The 25543-nt window shown below is 33.5% G+C and overlaps 1 protein-coding gene across 1 annotated transcript in view; it reads left to right on the plus strand.

Moving 5' to 3' along the window:
• The window catches only part of LOC143233681 (uncharacterized), a 46640-nt gene extending 29943 nt beyond the window's left edge, over nt 1-16697 (plus strand). Inside the window, exon 6 of the mRNA XM_076470178.1 lies at nt 14374-16697. Within this exon, the coding sequence (XP_076326293.1) occupies nt 14374-15395 (1022 nt within the window). The 3' untranslated portion in view covers nt 15396-16697. The remainder of the gene's footprint in view (nt 1-14373) is intronic.
• Nucleotides 16698-25543: the final 8846 nt, after the last annotated feature.

Here is a 25543-nt window from a genome sequence, read left to right on the forward strand (position 1 = left end):
CTTCCTTGAGTAATACCATCATTGTTTGTTCTCTCTACCTGTTGCCTGGAGAGACATATGATCAATCAGACCATGATGCTCTTATTGAACAGTTGCTGTCCCCTCTTTAATCCTGGGGGACTTTAATGGATGTCATCTCCTCTGGGGAAGTGCTGATATTGATAGGAGGGGTCTCTCTGTAGAGTGTATGCTCTCTGATCACAACCTTTCTCTTTTCAATACTGGTTCTTCTACTTATTTTCATGCACCTAATCAGTCCTTTACTGCTATTCTTCTCTCAATTTGCTCCCCTTCACAATTCTCCCATTTTTAATGGAGGGTTGACAATAATCCACGAGGCAATGATAATTTTCCTATAATTTTGAGAGAGACTGTCCATGGTTGATGCCACCCGACCTGCATTCCCTAGTGGAAGCTAGATCACACAAACTGGCCCTCTTTCACTACTCTTGCAGAACTTGATCCTGCCATCGTGTGTAAGTCATCAATAGACAACTGTGTTGCATCAGTAACTGATTGTATTATACAAGCAGCTGCTCAATGTATTCCTAAAACCTCGATATGTTTCCCACTATATTCTCGTCCATGGTGGAATCATTCCTTGCCACATGTAATGGAAGACTCAAAAATGACATCCCACACTCTCAAAACTCATCGCTCTCCAGCGGGCCCATACACATGCTCGATGGATAAGACATCAAAGCCAGAAGGAATCTTGGTTTAAGTTCACAAGCAGTATATCTTCTAATACCAGTTACAAAGTTGTATGGAACAAGATTTGAAAGGTCAGTGGGCAATATAATTCTGTCCCCCTCTCGATCTTGCTCTCTGATGGCCAGGAAGTAGCTGACACTCATAGCATCACCTATACTCTAGGTGAAAGCTCTTGCCGGGTTTCTAGCACTTCTGCTTCTTCTTCCTCTTTGTTAGCCATGAAGACTGAGGGAGAGTGATCACATCTTACCTTTTGAAATGATTGTCTCTATAACTGTAATCATCCCTTTACATTGGTGGAACTCAAACTGGCCCTTCATCAGTCTGGAAATACATCCTGCTTCACTTGTTGTTATTCTAATTGTTTTTAACTGGATCTGGCAGGAGAATGTTTTCCCTGATGCTTGGCACTAGGCTATTGTCCTACCTTTCTCCAAGCCTGGGAAGGATCCCGAGATTCCTTCAAAATACTGTCCAATTGCTGTAAAGATCTGTTTCAATAAGACCTTAAAGAGGATGGTTAATGCTCATCTTGTTTGGTTCCTCAAATTGAACAACCTCCTCTTGCCTACCCAGTGTGGGTTCCGATGACGGTGTTCCACCGTGAACCTTCTGATTCGACTTGAAACGTCAATCAGAGAAGCCTTTCCCAAACGACAACAACTTGTATCAATATTCCTTGACCTTGAGAAGGCTTGTGATACAACATGGAGGTATGGCATTTTGTGGGAGACTTTCATATATATGGGTTATGTGGCCATTTGCCCATTTTTATTAACTTTTTAACGGGCAGGAGATTCCAAGTTTGTGAGGGTTCGACACTTTCCTGTTCTTTTCTACAGGAACTTGGAGTTCCTCAGAGCTGTGTTTTGAGAGTTATACTTTTCAGTATAAAGATTAATGCTATCACTGAGTAATTCCCTTTCACTGTTGCAAACAGGCTCTGTGTCGATGACTGTCTCATCTTATGTCAGTCGTCGAACATGAGGTATATTGAGCAGTAGCTAAGGCTTCCCTCAATTGTTTACTGAAGTGGACCACAGCATACAGCTTTAAATTTTTCTCTCTAAAACTGTTTGTTTGTAATTTTGCCACCAATGTGGTATTCATCGTAATCCTGAACTCTATCAGAGAAGTTGTTCTGCCTGTGGTCCCTGAGACAAAGTTCTTGGGGCTTATCTTTGACTGTAAGCTAACCTTTATACCACACATCAAGCAGCTACAGGTCAAATGTACAAGAGCACTGAACATCCTCCATGCCCTCTCTTCCACCACTTGGGGAGTGGATCGATGTTCTATGCTAAAGATATATTGTGCTCTTATTTGATCAAAACTTGACTATGGATCACTGGTCTATGGCTTTGCTGGACCCTTGGTCTTGAAGATGCTGGACTCCATTCATCATCAAGGACTTTGGCTCTGCACTGGGGCTTTTCTCACTTCCCCAGTTCATTGCTTATACATAGTCTCATGAACCTTCTTTGCACCTTTACCGTTTGCAACTGTCTTTACTACATGCTTCAGTACTTCGTTCCTTACCAAAGCATCCCATCTGGGGTTGAGTTTTTCTTCCTTGGTGGGCCATACTTTTTCAGAACAGATGATCTTCCAATTGCTCCTTTTGGTCTTTGTATCCAGATGCAGTTGGATGAATTGAGTCTGTCTTTGGATAACATTGCTGTATCCACTGTTCAGCCCATCCCACCATGGCTTCTTACAGTCCCCAAATGTGACCTATCTATAAGTCATCTGAGAAAACCAGACACTCCCAATTGGGAATACTGTCTGCTATTTGCTGAACATTTTTTGAACCATCCTTCCATTCCTATTTTCACAGATGGTTCAAAATCAGGTGACTCTTTGGGCTCTGCCATGGTTTGTTGTGGTTCGGTGGTTACGTGCAGATTCCCCTCTATACCTTCTGTGTTCACTGCTGAACTGTACACCATTTCTCTTGCCCTGGATCACGTAGAAGCTAAGCAGTACCCAAACTGCACTATTTATACTGACTTGATTAGTTCTGTATTGGCCCTGGAATCGCGTCACTTTAGTTTGCATCTTGTTCTTGCCGATATTCAAAACTGACTGGCCCATTTCTCTTTAACATCTGCTTCTATCCAGTTTTCCTTAATACTGGGCCACATTGGTATTTGTGGGGACAAGCTCGTTGACACTGCAGCTAAATCTATCTGCTCTGGCACTCTCACTGCTGTTCATGTTCCATACATGGACTAAGTTCCTCTATTCAAGGCTCGGCTCTGTGCCAGTTGGCAGTCGACTTGGAGTGAGCAACGCAAAATCAAGCTTTTCTTAATAAAACCCTGTATTGAACTTTGGCCGTCTTGCTTCCATAAGTATCGGAAAGAGGAAGTTATTCTAACTAGACTACGCATTTGTCACAGTTGGTTAACTCATCATTTTATTTTATCTGGAACTGATGCACCAGTGTGTAGTCTGTGTAACACTCAGGTCACAATGAGCCACATTTTACTTTCTTGTCGTCGTTATAACTCTCAAAAAATCACCATTTTAAACATATTTGTCCTAAGGTTTGTCCATGATGTTAGACAGTGTTATTGGTGATGGTGACACTGTCCACCTTGTTAATATTTTTTAAAGGCCATTAATCTTTTTATGTCATTTACAATTTTTAATTTATACATTAGACCTTTTTATAATGTGATTCCCTTTTAAGAATCGAAGTCCATCTAGTTTGATTTGAAATTAGAAAATGGCTGTAACGTTAAATAGGAATACACACACAAATTTGTGCATGTGGATACCTGGATATCCTCTTCCTACCATGGGTTGGACATTAAATTTCTAATGCCTGGTTTTGAAGGGGAGATGCACCCCATCTGGGCTCTCTTTATTCCTACCATCCACAAATGCTGGTTCCTGGTGGGTATGATTTTGGTTGAGTTGGGAGAGTTTGCATGTGGAGACAGGTTATTGGAATGTAGGTTATGCTTTCTTCCTGATTTCTGTACCTGAAGTGAAAGATAGAGGACACTCATCTTACTGTGAACCTGACAAATAAGACCAGATGTTGCTTGATGTTGGTAAAGCAGATCTCACATATATGGCCTTTTAAGCTCTAGCTACTGTATTCCAGGAAGGTCACTTAATTTCTTTCAAAGTTTCATAAGCCTCATGAAGTTTGACATGTTTGGCTGTCCAAAAAGTAATGCATGTAGCTTTCAAGTATGCATTTTGTATTGCAAGATATGTTAGTCACCAGAGTAGAACGTATCATTAAAAGTTCTATGATATAAAGTTTCAACATGACATTGCAAAATGTCATGATATGTGCACTTCAAAGTAAAATATTTAAGCTTTTACTGTTTTATGGTAAAAGTAAAATGTCCCAATCAAATTAAACATATTTGTTTCTCTATTTACTTACTAGTGTTTTATGAATGTTGTGTTTTTATATTAAGTTCTGGTAGCTTGACAAACGAATGAGGGTAAAATGAGTACTTGTTTTCACTGATGTACTTTTAAGTGCATAATAACAGGGATATTTTCTGCTCTACTCATGTCACTGTTTGCTTTTGTTTTTATTTAATTTTTGATCTCTAGCTTCAGTTTTTTTTATTTTAATTTTGACTAAATATAACAAAGTAAAAATTATAAATTATACATTTGTGACTTAGTATTCAGAACTTTGTTTTACATTTATCACAAAAAGCTTTTCAACTGAAACAAACCAAATTTCTCTGCTTTTGTCCAAGATTTTACTTCTCTTTCCAAGGGAGCTATGAAAGATTATGTGGTTAAAACCTAGAAAATAATGTATTTAGGGACAAGGATGGGCTTGAGTTTAGGTTAAGCATCCAGTTTGAAGCACTTGGTGAAGAGGAACAGTTAAGGGAAACAGATGGGATGATAGTTTGAAGTAAGTTATAGTTGTAGGTGACTCTAGTTAGGCATGTAGAATGTGCAGTAAATATATAAAACACAATATCCAAGGGTACAGGATGTAATTAATAGAACCAGAAAGATGGTTAAGGGTGTTTGTAGCAATGTAGTTGTTGTGGTACATGCTGGGGCTAATGGTGTAAGGAAAAAATGGATCTGAGGAATTTACTGATAAGTATAATACACTGATGAGGTCAAATTTAAGGAAAGAGGTCATAGTTTCATTTTGTCCAGGATATTGCCAAGAATAAATTGTGGGGATGAGATACTGTGTAGGTCATGTAGGATTGAATGCTAGGTTTAGATCAATATGTAGAGATGAATAAATAGTCTGGTTGGATTTGTTGGTTAATTTTAATGGGAAAGTTAATCTTTTTTGAAATGGATGTCTTACACTTAAACAAGGTAGGGGACTAGCATGTTAGCAAGGTTATTATTAACTGTAAGGGCTGATTTAAACAAGGGCTTGACAGATGTGAAGACTATGATATTAGTAAAATAGGAAATATAATTGACATTAAAACATGTACAACAGTCATGAAACATTGATGTATTTTAAAATCTATGATTTATTGTTTCTGTTGTATTGCTAGGAGTACAAGAAATAGAACTAGTGAGTTCAAAGCCGTTGTGGAAACAGAGGATTCTGATATTATAGGTATTGCTGAAACTTGATTGGATTTGAACAATTTTGATGAAAGAAAGTTTTTGATGTACCAGGCTACAGGTTATATACTAGAGATGCAGCATTTTAAAAAGGGAGACAAGTAACTTTGTATGTGAGGAGTGAATTCCTTCCTGTTGCGTTATAGCATGTCAAGGAAAACAGAACTGAGGTTGAGTCCGTTTTGGTTAGTGTTAGTTATAAAGGGAAAAGTCTTGTTATTAGAATTTGTTATAGACCACCAGGTCAGAATGTGTAAGTTAATGACAAACCATATAACGTGATCAGAATAGTAGCTAAGAAAAGGTATTGTTATTTTAGGAGATTTTAATTTCGGTGGTATTGGTTGGAAAATTTTGAGTCTAACATTGAGGGGAGTAGGTTTTTGGAACTTGTTCAGGATACTTTTATACACCAACTGGTGGTAGAACCTACAAGAATTGAAGCTATATTAGATTTAATAATAGCATGTGATTTAAGTATTACAGACAGAGTTGTGGTTGGTGAGCATTGAAGTACAAGCAACCACTGCACTATTAGGTTTTGGATTTTACAACAACTAGAATTATAGAATAATTTTATAATGATTACAAATTTCAGGAAAGTCAACTTTGACAGAATGAGACATGATCTGACTTTTGCAAATTGGACTAAAGAGTCGGGAAGGGATCTTGAACAGATGTAGGAACATTTAGGGAAAAACTAATATACATACAGAATGTATGGTTTATTAAAGTTTTAAGAGATTATGTTAGGGATAAACATAATAAATTCAACAAACTTAAACTTACTGGAAAGGAATAGTTATCTTATTATTCATCAAAGGATACACAGTGGGGAGAAACCTCACAATTGTGTAGAACGTGATAAAAACCTAAGAAGTAAAAGTCAACAGAGACGAGAAGGTTCACACTGAAGATAAACCATACAGTTGTTTACTGTGTGAAAAGAAATTTGTAATAAATACAAATCTACAAGAATGTGTGAATAAACACACTGGAAAGAAACCATTCAGTTGTTTAGTGTGTGAAAAGCAATTAGTAACAAATACAAATCTACAAGAATATGTGAACATACACACTGGAGATAAATCATTCAATTGTTTTGTGTGTGAAAAGAAATTAGTAATAAATACAAACCTACAAGAATATGTGAACATACACGCTGGGAGAGAAACCATTCAGTTGTTTAATGTGTGAAAAGAAATGAGTAATAAATACAAATCTAGAAGAACATGAGAAGGTGCCTACTGGAAAGAAATCATACAGTTGTTTAGTGTGTGAAAAGAAATTAGTAACAAATACAAATCTACAAGAATAAATGATTTTATATTGTAAAAGTACACACGCCATCAAATTCTAAATATGGTAGTTTGACTAAATATGTTATTTAGATTCAGACATATGTATGAACACTGACTGCATTGATTAGGGTGAGCAGCCATAGTATACTATAATGATGTACGTAACAACGGGTTATTCTTCAAATCTCCTAATGTACAGTACAGCTTTCATCAAATCTTATGTATGGTCTTCACCAAGTGTAGATGATTGACAGTGTTCCCATAAATATGTGGATTGGCAGTTATTATGTTAAAGTTGATGTCTGTAATTTTATACCTGAAAACATGGGTAAAGTAGCCAAGTGTAAAAAAAATGCAATGATGAATGGTAATTGACCAAAGTTTCAAATCTAATAACTGGGTTTGGCAATGGTATGTAACTCAGTTCTGGCTCGATCAATCCATGACTTGTCTGTTGACAGAAAAATAAGTTAAATTAAGAGTTTGAGCCTTTCAGTTTTTGATGAACCCCTTAAAAAACCTAGTGAGATGAAAAAAGCAGATTGACTGATGAAAATTGTACTGTGTAGTATGATCTCGACTCATCTGATGAAGCTATCAGTATATAATATAGTTGGGTAAGGAAAAGTTGGAGTGGCAGTTCCTGTTGTGATGATTGGCCAACAATAACTTTCTAGTCAAGATTACTGCAATTAACTGCTTGATGAACTTGAGGATAGAAACTGAAAGGAAATGATTTTCTAGTTTATTAAATGGTGGTTCAAAGTAAGTTGAATTCAGGTTACTGTGTGACAGTCTTTCTATTATTGTACAGCTAAGACACCTGGTAACAGTTGAAGAGGTCAGGAGTATTGTAATATTTGGTGTTGATATGTCTTGTGGTTCTTATTCTGTTTGTCTAACTGAACAGTTTTGGCATTTTTGTGGAGAATATTGCACAGTCTTCTTCTTCATGTGTCAAATCTGCAGCAGACATCGACGACCATGGCATGCCAGACTTCTCTGTTGTCAATCCTCCTTATCAACTTGATGTTGCTCTTGAGTTCTTGGTGACATAGTTATTGAGGCTGTTGATATATTTAGTTCTTTGACACCCTCTGCTTTTCCTCCCTTCTATTTTTCCACATAGCATCTGTTTCTCTATCCCATTCTTCCTGCAGGTGTGTCCTAGAAATTCCATTTGTTTCTTTCTTATAGTTTTCATGAGGGACCTTTTGTATCCTGCCAGTTCCATGACTTCCACATTTGTTTTTCTTTCAGTCCATGATATTTTTAGCATCCTTCTGAGGAACCACATTTCAGCAGCTTCTAATCTCTTCTCTGTATCTTTGTTCAGTGTCCAGACCATACATATGATTTCAAGGTGTTAATTTTAGTGACATTTGTTATGTTCCTGTTTGTGAATATGGACTTCATTTTATTGAAAGTATCCTTGGACATTGCAATTATTTTCATTATTTCTGTGTCACTCTTTGCATTTGATGTTATAGTATATCCAAAATATTTGAAGCTTTTGACTTGTTTTATTCTCACATCCTTGCCGGTTATGCTGCATGCGGGTGTAATTGATTGTTTTGAGATAACCATGCACTCTGTTTTCTTTGCATTTAACTGCAAGCCTTTTTCTTCACTCTCGTCTACTGTTGACAAATTTTAAGTTTGGCATGCCATAGGTTTTTTCTTTGCAAAATGGTACCTATAGTAGGTTGCAATTACTTGCTATAGGAGCAGTGTCCATACAGGACTGTTCTGCCCAGCCATTGTTCCTTAGATTGGAGTCATCTGCCTGGCCAGATTGAGTGTTGCACCATTAAATTACTTTCTAAATATATTGGACTGATGAAGTTATTAGAACAAAAATTTAGTAGAAATATACACTTAATTTTTGACCATTGGTAATGGTTAGATACTATATAAAAGCATTGTGTTAAAGTAATGTTGTAGTCTTAGCAATTGGAGCATTTTGGTGAAGGTTTTTGTGACATAAAATGGTGGATGTTTCCCTATGAAAAACTTTGAGTGAAATTTATGTTGGTGTAAGGTTGCTGGGACAAGTTCTTTCCAGGTTTTTGCTATTTTCAGTTTGAATTAATTTCTATTGTAGTAACAAGAATGACTGGTAATTGGAGATTAAATGAAGATATTTATGAATTGTTTATGTAACTGTGGTTATGAGAAAGGAAAAGATACTGTACATAATTATACAAAAGCACAGTGTGAACAGTATTTGATATTCAGAAACAAACAGTTTGTGTATGTTTATATTACATGTCAGCTGCTCACCCTTTATTGGAAAACTTGATGTACAAATGTTTATTTCTGAAGGTTGTTTTCCAGACTAACTACACATCACATTATTTAATGAAATTGGTAACTTTAAACTTAATCAGAGTGATGTGTTACTAACACAATTAGTTGTTTCTGTTGAAATATAAGAGAAGTTATAACTTTGAGATATCATGTCACTGTCAAGAGAAAAGCAACTGTTTACCTTCATGTACTTTGAGCAGCCTTACGTTAGTCTATCACACACAACAGGTAATTGACATTAAACATCAGGTAGCTGGAGTGAAAGCACCTTAATAAGTTTCTCAGCTACTTGTTATCTAAAAACTGCACATATACCAAAATAATTGAAAATGTTTGAAAGATGCTAATGCCAGAATGGATGTTGAATATTGCATACTTACAACTATATTCCTTGTGCATGTCACAAATGTTATTTGAACACAGATTTAGGAACAGAAGAGGTGTGGTATTACATGCATAAGATAATCAGTGTAATTCAATGTAAAAACAGGTTTTATACCTTGTTCAACATTAAATAATACAGTTATTGAGTTGTAAGTGTGAAACATAATGCAATATAATTTAAGCTTAACTCAGAATTAAAGTAGCCCGTATGTGCAGTGGTAGTTACCAGCCAACTGCCTTTCCTTTAATCAACAGTTGAGAACTAGGAATGATAGCAGTTGGTCATTTTAGCTTTTCAGTAACTCAAAAACAAATGTAACACCCAAAGTTGTAAAATAACATTGAGTACAATATAGTAGACATTCAGAAACCTCTTTCATAATAGTACAGGCACCCAAATTATTTAATTCAAAACAAATGCCATCCAATCAAGAATACATACATCAAAAAAGCATTGAGAAAAGATTTTGATAATAACCCTAGAATAAAAATAAATTATTTAAGTTCATTTCATTGGCAATACTCGTAAAGAACATGTGAAAAATGTTAAATAAAAAGTTAACTATAACAATTACGATAAGAAAATTCCATCCCGGTATGCCATTGTGGGTTATAATCCTAAAACCCATATACCATAGAAAGTAGGAAAAACAAAGAAAAGCTACATAGAATAAAGTTCAGGTAGATTTTACAGTAAATATGAACAACCCATCAACACAACAGTTACAAATAGGATCCAGTACAGAACTTTGTAAGGCATGAGTGTTGGAGAAATTTAACTTTGAATGTACTGCCATCTAGTTGTCTATTAAACTGCTTTAAATAAAATGGTATGTTTTTGCACTTGTATGGAAAAAAAGGACTGCAGGAAGCAAATTATTAAGTTTTTCTGTCATGATTTAATTTTCTGACCAACATTATGATTTTTCATTATTTAGTAATAGTATCTCTGTTTCTAGTAAAATATTGATTAAAATTTCCAATGTATGTTGTTAGAAAAAATCGACAATACTTATTTCCAGAATCAGTTTATTTTTTTTGTAGTCATTTGTTGACTGATACTATGTGCAGTAAAAGATGGCTTACAAAAAAGCAGAGAATATTAAATGAGTAATTTTCCTACACGTGTGTAGATGGCAACTTAATCAGTGATGTTGAGAAAACCCATATCATTTCTTAACCTCAAAATTACAAGAACCGACACACAATTCAAAACAGAAATCCACCGAAAAATCACCCATACTGGACTATACATTCCTTGGGACTCAGCACATGAAACAAAACAAAAACTCAACATACTAAGAAACCAAATAAACACAGCCATAAAACTATGCTCACCAGATAAAATTAACGATGAATTAGACAAAATAAAACAATACTTCATCAACATCATTAAGTTTCCTCCACAAACCGTAGAAAACATTATACGCACACACCTAGACAGAAAGCAAAATCAACCAACAAAAGTAAATATATCTCACGAATCAAAAAATCACGAAACCATATACTGCTGTATACCATATATTCCTGACATCAGCAAACAAATAACCAACATTTGGCAAAATTGTAACAAAATATGACATTCCAGTTAATACCAAATTTATTCAAAACCCGCACAAAACTGAAGTCTATACTATGTAAAACTACACTGACAAACACCACACCAACATTATTTATAAAATACAATGTGATAACTGCACGACTCTATATTGAGAAACAAGTAGAAAATGGAAACCAGATTCAAAGAACATAAAAGTCACCTTCACACGCTTTTGAACACTGCAAGTCAAATAAACACAACATAACCATAGAAAACACTCAAATACTAAATAAAGAAACAAACATAAACAAATGCAAAATTAAAGAAGCCTTACTTATACAACAACTTAAACCCAAAATAAACCAATATAAAGGAACGCCTTTATACCTATATTAATATAATAAAATAAATAAAATTATATATTCAAACATCTAATACCGCCCTCTACATTCCGACACTCAGTTACACAACCCCTTCCAAACATTGGTCAGCTTCCGGTCAGTTACCTCTTTCTTTCTTTGTGAACCTGACAATGACCGAAGAAGGTCGAAACGTTGTTCGCTCTTCTACGTAAAATATTTTCTCAACCCAAACGAGCCGTTTTTGCATATATAGATGGCAACTTAGGTTAGAAGAACTTCATTTGAACATAGCTACAGCACTTATTAACCCCCACCACCACCAAATTAGTTATTTTTGTTTATAGTAATAAAATTTACCTTGTTAACATTGAATTTTTCAGCTTCTTTTGTTAAAAAAAAATTCATTCCATTCCAGTTGTTGCACATATTTTATGAACGTCATTGGCATATAAATTAGGGTAAAGTGAGTATGTTTTTCCTATGGATACACAAACCCTTTTAATTACATGAAGAATACTTCCTGCTGTGTTTACAGTAAAATAAATTAGGGTAAAGTGAGAATATTTTTCCAATGGGTACACAAACCCTTTTAATTATGTGAAGAATACTTCCTGCTGTGTTTACAGTAAATTAAATTAGAGTAAAGTGAGAATGTTTTTCCTATGGATACACAAACCCTTTTAATTACATGAAGAATACTTCCTGCTGTGTTTACAGTAAATTAAATTAGGGTAAAGTGAGAATGTTTTTCCTATGGATACACAAACCCTTTTAATTACATGAAGAATACTTCCTGCTGTATTTACAGTAAATTAAATTAGGGTAAAGTGAGAATGTTTTTCCTATGGATACACAAACCCTTTTAATTACATGAAGAATACTTCCTGCTGTGTTTACAGTAAATTAAATTAAAGTGAGAATGTTTTTCCTATGGGTACACAAACACTTTTAATTACATGAAGAATACTTCCTGCTGTGTTCACAGTAAATTAAATTAGGGTAAAGTGAGAATGTTTTCCTATGGATACACAAACCCTTTTAATTACATGAAGAATACTTCCTGCTGTATTTACAGTAAATTAAATTAGAGTAAAGTGAGAATGTTTTCCTATGGATACACAAACCCTTTTAATTACATGAAGAATACTTCCTGCTGTGTTTACAGTAAATTAAATTAGGGTAAAGTGAGAATGTTTTTCCTATGGATACACAAACCCTTTTAATTACATGAAGAATACTTCCTGCTGTATTTACAGTAAATTAAATTAGGGTAAAGTGAGAATGTTTTTCCTATGGATACACAAACCCTTTTAATTACATGAAGAATACTTCCTGCTGTGTTTACAGTAAATTAAATTAAAGTGAGAATGTTTTTCCTGTGGGTACACAAACACTTTTAATTACATGAAGAATACTTCCTGCTGTGTTCACAGTAAATTAAATTAGGGTAAAGTGAGAATGTTTTTCCTATGGATACACAAACCCTTTTAATTACATGAAGAATACTTCCTGCTGTATTTACAGTAAATTAAATTAGGGTAAAGTGAGAATGTTTTTCCTATGGGTACACAAACACTTTTAATTACATGAAGAATACTTCCTGCTGTGTTTACAGTAAATTAAATTAGGGTAAAGTGAGAATGTTTTTCCTATGGATACACAAACCCTTTTAATTACATGAAGAATACTTCCTGCTGTGTTTACAGTAAAATAAGTTAGGGTAAAGTGAGAATGTTTTTCCAATGGGTACACAAACGCTTTTAATTATGTGAAGAATACTTCCTGCTGTGTTTACAGTAAATTAAATTAGTGTAAAGTGAGAATGTTTTTCCTATGGATACACAAACCCTTTTAATTACATGAAGAATACTTCCTGCTGTGTTTACAGTAAATTAAATTAGGGTAAAGTGAGAATGTTTTCCTATGGATACACAAACCCTTTTAATTACATGAAGAATACTTCCTGCTGTATTTACAGTAAATTAAATTAGAGTAAAGTGAGAATGTTTTTCCTATGGATACACAAACCCTTTTAATTACATGAAGAGTACTTCCTGCTGTATTTACAGTAAAGTATTCATCTTGCTTTTTATTTCTTTATTCATTTGTTACTCTTTAGCTTCTTTTTATATTTAGTTTTCAATTAATTATTACTGAAAATAAAAATTGAAAGATGATAGAGTTTTCTTATTGTGTTACCTAGTCCAAAGAATTTTTATATCTATCACAAAAAATTCTGCAAACAGTTCAGAGTGTGATTTGATTGTTGTTGTTTTTTAAATTGATGGACAGTGTGTATGGATCTCTTTTAGTTGCATTGCAATTAAATTAGTAAAAAATTATATATGTTGTGACTTATAAGTAAATCAGTAGTGGTGTAATTTGTTGTAGACGTTATAACAAAGAACCAATCTTGAAAGTGTGCATGTAATTAAGGATGACATCACTTTTACATATTCCAACTGATAAGTAATGGTGTTTTGTAAAATAATGTTTTTATGTTCAGCAAAATGACAAGGTTACTTTATTGTTTAAACAAATGGCTATGTGGTATTTGAACTCAACTCGCAAAATACCAGTCACAGGTTGCTTGACACCTTCAGTAGAATGCATGAAGAGAAAAGGTAACATGACATTATTTGTTAATGATATTTTTACTTTTCTGAGCCATCTTCCTCTCTACATTTAATGAACCATTCAATAAGACAGAATATTCTTTCTCTACAGATTCTTCGTAATACAGTTTTGGTTTTTACTGAATAACATTTTAAATATGTGCATGTGTTATAAAATGATCTACTCAACCACGATTTTCATCTGTGCATTCTTAGAACTTTACATTTCAGTTTTTGAATATCCCTGTTGTCTGTTCTATCAACAATTGTTTTCATCCTACACAGAAGGTGTGCATAAATGTTATAGCCACTTTGTTTTAATGATATGGTATGTTGTCCAAGCTTCATCTGATTAACAGATACATTTTGAAATAAAATTTTCTCTTTAGAGTGATCACATGATAACTCTACCATTCAATCTAGATCTGTTTTATTTTTAAAGTTGTTTTAATGTTTTTAGAGTTAAGTGTATTAAAATATAATTAGATTTGTTTATACAGTTATTGAATCAGTATATGTGTATCATTATTAATTTGAGTAAATTCGTCTTTTGATTGTAGATCCAAAGTTGCACTTGAACGACAACTGTGGAAAGCAGTTAACTGGATATCATATTGTAAAACAAAAATATCTCTTTTCAGGATCTACAAGTGAGAAATGTCTAAAACCAAGTAGTTTTAATGTATTTAATAAACCACTCTTGAGGGTAAATAACAAAAGAACACACAAAAATTCTCATGGTGAAGGTATATCATGCAGTAACATTGTGTGTGAAAAACAATTGAAAACAAACCATAATCTAAATTTAGATGTGAAGCCACACACTGGGAAGAAACAACATTATTGTGGAGTGTGTGGTAAACAATTTCTTACAAATTATTACTTTAAAATGCATTTAAGGATACACACTGGAGAAAAACCATTTAAATGCAAAGTGTGTGGAAAAGAATTTGTGACACAAAGTAATTTAAAAAGACATCTTAAAGTACACACTGGGGAGAAACCGTACAGTTGTGTGATGTGCAACAAAGAATTTGGAACAAATTCTTGTCTACAAGCACATGAGAGGATACACACTGGAGAGAAACCATACAATTGCATGGTGTGTAATAAAGGATTTCGAATAGTTAGTCATTTAAAAATACATGAGAAGGTACATACTGGTGAGAAACCATACACTTGTTTAATTTGTAACAGAAGCTTTAGGAGTAAAAGTCACCTTAACAGGCATGAGAAACTACACACTGGACAAAAACCATATAGTTGTTTAATGTGTGGAAAATCTTTTGCAACAAATTCTTATCTACAAAAACATGCAAAAACGCACGCTGGAGACAAACCATACAGTTGTAAAGTTTGTAATAAAGGACATCGAAGCAATGGTCATTTAAAAGTTCATGAGAGAATACACACTGGGGAGAAGCCATACACTTGTACAGTTTGTGATAAAAAATTTAGAAGTAAAAGTAATCTTAACAGCCATAAGAAGATGCACACCAGAGAGGAACCACATGGTTGTTTAGTAAAACATATGAGAGGGAAAATAAACTTAAAAAACATAAAAAATTACACACTTGGATAAAAAAAAATTACAATTTTATAGTGTGTGGCAAAGCATATGGAAGATATAGTCATCTTAAAACTGATTAGAGGACAATTATGGAGAAAAACTATATGTAGCCTGTGGTAAAGAATTTGGAAGAAATATGTTTCTTATTCTTCACCACAAAGAGGAACCATACTCTTGTTTAATGTGTAATAAAAATGCTTAGGACAAAATTTATCTCAAGACACGTGAGAAGGTAAATAATGGAGAGAAATTATAGTTTTGTTTAGAGGGTGGAAAGAAAATTGTAACAAATTCCTCCTTACAAAAACATGTAAGGATTCACAGTAGAGAAAAACCATGTAGTTTTGTAATGTATGGCACAAAATTTTGTTTCACTTGTCAGTTAAAAAGACAAGAGAATGCATATTGTGTAGCAATCATACAAGTCTATAGTTTATGATAAAGAAAATATAGCTGTAAAAATAATCGAAATAGACATGAGAGGTTACATACTGGTGAGCTGTATAGTGATTTGAAAAATATGAAAATATATACACACACTCACTAAGTTATTTGACGTGTGTGGCAAATTTAAGAATCAGTAAACTAGCAAATGTTAGGACACACCATACCAGGAATTTGTATGTAGTATTCATTTTAAAAATGTACACAGTTGAAGGAAAACTGCAAATATATGAAACAGAGCAACAATCGTATCAGTTAGTGTCATAAAACAACTTAATATTTCTAGTTATTACTGTTTTTCATTACTTAAGTTATCTAAATAATCAAAACATTGGCACCAAATTTATTTGCCCAGTATTTGTTATTGGAAGGCTACTAAAGCTATTTGTTATTAATTTTGAACTTGTGATTAAAGGGAAGGCAAGTGACTGGTAAAACCCAGTTGTGCTTGTACATACCATGGATTGTTAAACACTTTATTAATGTGGTCATCATTTAATAAAAAAACATTAAAATTACCTTGAAGAGGTGGTGAACTATTTTAGCTTTTTATTAAGATAATTGTTTTTGGTAGTTTCTTTTTTATTTTCTAATTTAGTTTCACGTATAAACTCAAACTTTGCACATGTGGTTATATTGATTAATCAAAAAGTGTATTTGTTGCTGAAAGTTCTTTTTTATATTTTATTTAATTTTCTCTGGTCATTTTAGTAGTTAGAATTTTGTTTATTGTGTTTGTTCATTATTATTATTAACTTTGAATTTTAGTGTTTGTTAAGTGATCATTATTTTGTAACTTTACACTGTGAGCAGACCAGGGTTTCTCCTACTTTATGTGTATCATTATAGGTCTCATTTTGTTAATCATGACAAGTTTTGTACATGTACTTCTATCCATAGTTAAACAAGCTTGTATTTTTACAGCTTACAGTTTCCTAGTGTATTTAGTAAGTGCATTTTGTGTATTATGTTGTAAATGATTTTATATGTGCAATGTTAAAGTGTGTACATTATTTATTTTGTATTGTATATTTGATTTAGTTTAATTGTATTATCTTGTGTGTTATAGTTGAATATTGTTACCTGTATTGTATATTATTATTAATATTAAAACTAACAATAGATTATGAGGAAGACACAATAGTTTCTTCTAACCTGTAATTTGTGTCAGATAAGACCATTTTATATGACTCAGCTCATTTCATAACTTGTAATTTTTCACACATTTATAATGTTTTTGTCATAGATATCACTTCTTTTTTCACACACACAATACATACAATGTTATCTGAACTGTGTGTTCACTGTCACTGACTTTGGTTATTGTCTGTCAAGTATTAGGTTAAACAATCACAGAATGAATATATTTTGTATGTATCTGCTACTGACATTTCTTTTGGAAGAGCTGATTTATGGCTTTATTTCTACACATCTGATGTGCTTTGTATGTAACCTGAAGTGTAGCCTTGTGGTGAAAATCAGCATTTAATATGTTGAGTTGTCTGGAATAACAAGTCTGGAAAAGTGTACACAGTACTGTTGTAACTTGTGGTTAATAAATGAAGAAACCTTTTGTGATTTCTAAATAAGTGTGTTAGCTAAACAATGGGTAATATAATATGGAGTACCTGTAGAACACAGACAGCTCTTTGTGTAGCTTTGTGCTTAGTAACAAACAACTTTATAAGTTTTAAACATCTTTTTTTAATCATATTTGTTTGTTTCCATTTTATTACCAATACCATTTGTGCCGTGTGCATATATTGTTTTAAATTTACTTATCAGAATCTCTACCAGCCCCCCTTAAATCTAATTATATGCCCAAAGTAAATCATTGCCTTGTACCAGCATCCCTCTAGTACAACAAATAAATAATTGGGACACAGATGTAGGACTTCTGTGAAAAACTTCTCGAAAAACGAAGAATGATAAGATTTGTTGTTTTTCAGTACACCTCTCTGGAAAAGTCCCTCAATTCATTCAAATACTGAAATTTTAATTCATTCCATACATATGTATAAAGTGATTAAGTGACTTTATGAGGAAAATGAACTTTCATTTTCTTCAGTCAATGTTCAGACATTTTAAAGGTGTTTTTAAATGAGCAATTTTTGTAGACTCCATATATTTCAAGACAATTCCAAGTATTAAGTACTACTGTATTTAATGATACTGTCATTGAAATGATATACAGGATGTCCATAAATTATACACCCCGTTATAGACCTTTATAAATTCTTTATTATAGGAGCTATCTTGAAACAGTTTGCAGCAATTAATTAAACAATTCAAGAAATATTTTCTTTATTTCACAGAACATCCACTAGGGGCACAGTGGCTACAGTGAAGGAGAAAACGATGTATGTGCTGTGGCTGTGGGAAACCAAATTACCTATATATGCTTGAAGCATATACTGCACCTCAGCTTGAGGATATGCAGCTCCATGTGTTCTTTCAGCAGGGTGGGGCACGACCACACTGGGAATTAGATGTGCACAGGTTCCTCAATGAAAAGTTCCCTTCTCATTGGATCGGGTGAGGTGGACCTATTCCATGGCCACCTCGTTCCTCAGATATCACTCCTCTAATTGTTTTATGGGGCTTTATAAAGGACAAAGTGTATGCAAAGAAGGTCAATAACATCTCAGAATTATGACACCCGGATTGAAGAGATTGGTTTACATCACGCAAGACATGCTTCTTGATGTTTGGAAAGAAATCATCTTCTGCCTTGATGTTCTGCATGCCACCAATGGAGCTCAGTGGTAATTTAGAGAATTATTGACTGAACTGTGGTAGTTTACCAAATAAAACAAATATTTCTGGAGCTGTGTTACTAATTGCCGCAAACCGTTTTAAGGTAGCTCATATAATAGAGAATCTATAATAACTTATAATGGGGTGAATAATTAATGGACACTCTATATATATCAGGTATAAATACAAATACATACCATTTATTTGTATAATGTATTTTATGTAGAAATATAATAAAAGAAGTATTTGTTTCATTAATATGTAAGAATAGGCTGTTATAAGGTAAAGTGAAAAAGTTCGACTTTTTTAGCACATTTCTAAGAAAAGAGTAATATGAAAGTAATTCAGGACAAATTTCAGTTTTGGATACAACAGCCACATCCACAAATGGTTTTAACTGTGGTTGTGCACAAAGCTACATAATGGTCTTTTTAAGCTCTTTTTCACCAAGGGTTACAAAATTTGCTTTTATCATTCTGAGTGGGCAGATTTATCGTCACTTAAGGGCAATACAAAAATTAACTCTCATAAAACAGGAATTAGCATATCAGTACATTTCTGCTGAAAGTAAAATGCTGGTCAAACGTTTTTTATTTCATGTTATTATTATTATTTTATGAAACTTTGCCTCCGGATAAACATTAAAATGGTAATAGCTTTCAATGTATCTTTTAAATAAAATATTTGTAGCAACTGAAATTGTGTTGCTTAGTGATTATAGCACTCTCCTTTCAATTTACGAGTGGCAAAATGGAATTCCATTACTAAACTTGCTCAATCTTTCAGCCGTGGAGGTGTTATAAGTGATGGTCGAACCTACTATTTGTTTGTAAAAAGTATCCCAAAGTTTGGTAATCGGTTGTTTTGACTAGCTTCTTTCCCTTTAATTTATCACAATTAGGGAAGGACAATGTATGTAGCTTTCGTGTTGCTTTACATGAAATTCAACAAAGAATCTTCAGTTATTACATTTTTTCTTCTGTACAAAACATATAATAAAGGGAAAATGAAACCCTTTAAATACAAAAACACAATAGTAATCAATTACACTCTTAAAAATAGAAAAGAAACTGAAAATGCCTCACAAAAATTATACATAGTCATGTAAGTGAATAAATAAAAACCTTAATCAGATAAAAACTTTAAAATAAAATTAAATTATGTAATTATATATCTAAATATCCAATGTAAAGTTCCTCAATTAGTTCAGTGGTAAGACTGAAGCTTAAAACAGTAAAAATTGTGTTTTGATACCTGTGGTTGACAGAGCACAGATAGTCTATTGTGTAGCTTTGTGGTAAATGACATACAAAAAAAGGAAATACTTATAGAATCATGAAAAATTTTACAAACCACTCTGAGAGCAACCTGAGGTATGAGCTTTACTTAGTTACATTCCTGGTCCTAGATATCTATTTTCCTTGTGATAACAGAGGATTCAGGTTTTGTCTATTTAGTGGCTTGCTCCTAGCAGTACCTTTTAACTACTTGGATCTAGTCCAGTGTTAGTAAGGTGTGCTGAATTGGTCTGATCTTGGTTAATCCTGAAATAACCTGACCAATGTCACTGTCACTAACTGATTACTGACAGCCAGGAGAGTAACTTGCTTCAGTGGTTGTTGTTATTGTGTAGGGAATGACAAGATATTTCACAGAAAAACCATTGACACAAGTGATGTAATGATCTCCATCAGTTGAGATCCTGGTTCTAGTTTAAGGGATACAGTTCTAGTGCATGAAATGCTTTTTGGTTTTAACTCAGTATGTGATGACCCTAGTGAAGTTGTGCAAATATTTGACATCAGTATTATATTATAGTGGAAAAATTCTTCAATAGGATAAATTTTCATCTGGAAATGGCATATCATCAGTGTCTCAGCCATCTCTTACATTACATGTTTTACTGTAGATTGAGTACCATCCTGCTGACAGATTTTAAATTGAATATTCATATTCAACTTGCACTTATCCAAGAGCAAGGTTAGCTCCTTTATTCTTAGGAATGATCATAAGGTTCATTTTCCAAAGACTGCTGAATACAAAGCACTGTCATACTAGTCCTTGGGATGTCCTTATTCCATTCTGCTGTGGCAAACTGAAAAAAAGTTGAACTAACATGTAATGGAAACATAACTAATTAGCTGAGGAAAGAACAGAACCTGAAGAACTAAAAAATTAGTCTTAAACAAAAATCAGGATAGAAAATGTTGGGTTAAAAGAATTCAAAATGTTGAAAAGTAGCAATATGAATGGGATATAAAATTTTAAACTGTCTAAGTTAAGGACAATAATATACTGTTCTGAAACTAAATTTTAGTCTCATGATGTCAAAATTATTAACTTGGTTGAACAATATTTCTTCAGGTTTTGTATATTCCATGGAACATGTATACCTAACACTTGTGACTTCTCAGTATCTCAGGCTTTAATGAATTTCTATTTGACCAGTACATATAACTTCATTATTACCATTCCTGTGATATCAACCAACATATTTTACCTCCAGTTCAGTCCCATTTTTTTACTCCTGTTTGGTTATTACATGAACAGTTATATTCACAAAGAAGTGTACTGAAAAGAAACTATCAGTTGTCTGAGATATGTAATGTACGATTTGTACTGTTTAGTTAGATCTTGTGAATTACTATCAAGAAATGTCAAACTTTCTCTTGAAAAATTGCTTGAAAACTTGGGAAGCAAGGACTCCTTTTAGCTGAGTTTCAAATTCATTGCTACATCTTTACTATACAAACTAATAATGTTCTAGACATTACCTCTTCTAGCACCAATCACTCTAAACTGTGAAACTGTCAAGTGGTGACCTCACAGCATAGTACAATCATTACACTATGAAATACCACTAGATGGCTGAGAAATAAGAGATCGACACTTATTTTCATTCGTCACTAATGTCTCAACCAAATAATTATCCAAGTTGTTAATAATTGAATGAATGGTAGTTCATGGCTTTGTTGACTGTTCTCTCAACTCTAGGTCTTGTGCTTCTTCATCATGAACAACCTTCTGATTTTTCATCAAGCCAGTGCACAAGATATTTGTTCCAGGCATACGGAAAGAACTTCTAGACTTCTATAACTTGTACTTCAATGAAATAATATGTTGGACCATGATATAAGGTCTTATCTTTCTTGAACTGAACTGTGAGCATGTACCAAAGCTTCAACCAGTCTTCATGTTAGGAAAACTGGTTTGTCAATTAATACACACATTGCTTACTCTACACTTTAATGGACACTGTGGAATGTCTGCTTCAGGGGAAGAAGTATATTTACATAGAGGAGGACTTCTTTGCAAAACATGTACATGTTCAGTAAATAACCTGTTTATTATTTTCTAAATTGTGTGTGGTGCATCATCATGACATACAGTAAGTGTTCATCCAAATTGATTTTGTTTGGACTGTTAAATTTATTGAATAAGATGTTGATAGTTGGCACTGTACATTCTACTCTATCATGAGACTGAGGGTGATAAGTTGAAATGTGTGTCTTTACCACAACTAATACTTTACACAGTTAAAAACAACAGGCTGTTTAAATGTATACAGGTAGCGAGATCCAGTGATCTTAGGATGCTTTTGAAGCTCCATTACTGAAAAGCCTCCTGTAGGTTGGTTCGATGTTGTACAGCTTTTATTTGCAAACATGTCACATCACTGAAATTGTCTTTTTCTCTTTCAATTACAAATAACTAAATATATAGATACTGAATTTAGCATCTTGTCATATTATTATAAATGATATCTACAATTATTATTTTATTAGTTTCAAAGTTTCAAATCCTTTCCTAGTATTTATCAATTCATTATACATACAAATTGTTTCTGTATCTTCAGGTTGTAACTGAATTATACTAAAGCTATGTAGGATAGGCTCATTAGGTGACAGAAGATTCATTCAAGTTATTTATTATAAAGTAATAAATCTCACTGATTTTAGTAGCCTGGCATGACAAGGTGGTTAGAGTACTCGACTTGCAATCTTAGGGTTATATGTTTGAATCTCCATCACACCAAATATGCTTCAGCCTTTATAATCTGAAGGTCAATCCCACCATCCATTGGTTAAAGAGTAGTCCTAGAGTTGGTAGTGACTGGTGATAACTAGGTGCCTTCCAACTGCTAAATTTGGGACAACTAGCACAGATAGCCTTCATGTAGCTTTGCATTAATTAACTGAGTCAATGTGAAATGAAGCAAGGAGATTGACACAAGATTAAATACAAAATGACAATCTTTAACAATGCAGAAAATACAAATACATTGTATTTACTTGCATGAATAAGTATGATGCACAGTTACTCTGACTGAATACCTTCATCAGAAAATTGTTAAGGATCCTATTTCAGTTTAGACTGACTAAATGTAACATTCCTTAGCAGTAGCCATATTATTGGTGTGAATATGCTTTCTAGCCACTTTGAGAAAAACCTATATAGTGGATAGCTGAAATGAAGAAAAAGTGTCATTGGCTACTATTCAGTTCTTCTCATTACATACCCATATAACAAATAAACTGTTTAATTTTGAAGTCTTAAGTTCAAGGAAGGTCCAGTTCAAACTACACTTTGATAAATGTGCATTGTTGTGTATTAGTTCAGAATAACTTCTGCTAATCTTATGGTGGATAATTTTCATTACAACATAGGTGTGGGATATGATCCTTAGATACCACCTAAATAACTGTAGAATATAACTGCTGTCCACATGCACTATTGAATGATATTGTTCAAGGGTAGAACAGGAGCTATCCACTTTATGAACAATAAATAAAGGTAACTTTTAAAGCAACAATTGCATTTCCTGGTGACTTTAGAAGTACACATTAGAGCATCTCTGAAATATTTATAAGAATCTTATAAATGATTTTCATACATTTGCCATATCTTCATCTTTCATTTCTTGGGAAGGTAGAAAATAAATCCATTAATTGACTCCATATTTATTCTTTTTAAATTGCTAATAGAAAATTTTACTGAAAAAATAATGTATCTCATATATTTCCCATCAATTCTGGGAAAGGATACTGTGGTAATTTAATATTTGCATCATCCATGAACATAATCTAACCTACAATTTTTTAAATGATCTGTTAATTGAATTGAAGACCCTTTCTTAGATTATAGATGGATTGGATGCCAATTTATCTGTTGTTATCTGGTATTTGTTTTCCATAAAATTGGTATTAAATCCAGTATTAATTTCATAAGAACTAAAACTACATTATCTTTCATCTCTCGCAAACTACTGTGATAATCCAACTTTAGCATTACCCATGAGTAGAATCAAATCTATGGTCTCCTGTATGTCAGATGAGTTCTCTTATTAAACTGACACTGCTGCATTATTCCCTTTCACAAACAATTGAAACAAGGCATCTCATCAGGCCATAATGCCAGTTTATCTGTGGTTATCCAGTGTTTGCTTTTACAAAGAGTAATACTGAATTCCCTATTCCTCTTGTAAGACACTATTTAACAATTAATATCACCATAGCCTTCATCTCTTACAAGCCAGACCCATATAAGGAAGTTTTAAGTCCTGGAAAGATTGCACAGTAAGTTGTAGTTTTCTTTGGTGGTTCAGCTTTTGAATTTTCTCTAAGCAGAAAATAATCCATTACTGTTCATATAACGAGTTATCTACTGACTGATCTGAAACGTTTCCTATTATTAATTTTTTAAAAGGACTTTTTTTTTTCAAATTACCACAATACGCAATCAACACGATTAAATATTCAATTCCATATGTGTATATTAATGACCAAAAGTTACGATATTAAAACATTTCTATTTTATAAATTCTTCGGGAAGACTTTGTATACATCATAAAGATAGTTGTACCATGACTAGTTTTCACCCAAAGCTACACGAGGCCTATTTGCGTTAGCCATCCATAATTTTGGAGTTAGACTTTACCCCTTACCGCAAACTCTTGGGCTACTCCTCTACCAACGAATAGTGGAATTAACAATCACAATATAACGCCCCAGAGCTGAAATGGCGAAAATGTTTGGTTTGACGGGGATTCGAACCCCTAAACCTTCAATTTATGCGTTGACGCCCTAACTATCTGACCATGCCGAGCCGGTGATGTGTAAATATAAAGGATGGAAAGCTGGTTATGTTTGAGCAAATAATGCTTTACGATAGCGACTACTACGTGTAGTAAACAGACCGTTTCTCTTACGCTTCCAGTATACTACCTTTTTCTCCCACCAAATTTGCGTAGGGACAAAAAATGTTTTTCTGTTGTTTTTTTTAATCTGTGTATTTGGAATATGTTTCTGATTTAAAAAAAAAAGGAACTTAGCCTTCTTTCCTTAATTTTTTCTTGAATAAATTACTCAATATGATTATATAGTATACGTCCAACATGTTTTGTAATTACAAGTGGGCCCGGCATGGTCAAGTGTGTTAAGGCGATCGACTGGTAATCCGAGAGTCGCGGGTTTGAATCCTGGTCGCACCAAACATGCTCGTCCTCCCGTGCGGGCGTTATAATGTGACAGTCAATCCCACTATTAGTTGGTAAAAGAGTAGCCCAAGAGTTGGCGGTGGGTGGTGATGACTAGCTGCCTTCCCTCTTGTCTTACACTGCTAACAACACTTGCAATTTTTTGTTTAAATACACAAAATTCATTATCGTTGTTTTTACGCAACAAAGACTGTCGATAATGCATTGTTGGCAAAATTATTTGGGTTTCGATGCAATGGGTACATTTAGCTCAATGAAGCACTAAAGTTCACCAAGTAGCTGGAAGATTTGGGTCTGCTGAATGTCACCATACTTTGTTATTTAATTGAGCGCAAGAAAATGCTACTACCGAAGCGAGCGCTTTTTAAGGGTTTTCCATTTATACAATGCAGTACAATAAAGTGACGCGTGTATGTAATACCGACGTGAAAAATAAACAAAATAAGTAAATAAAACTAATAGC

The sequence above is a fragment of the Tachypleus tridentatus genome, chromosome 1 (assembly GCF_004210375.1).
Source record: "Tachypleus tridentatus isolate NWPU-2018 chromosome 1, ASM421037v1, whole genome shotgun sequence".
Taxonomy (NCBI): Eukaryota; Metazoa; Arthropoda; class Merostomata; order Xiphosura; family Limulidae; genus Tachypleus; species Tachypleus tridentatus.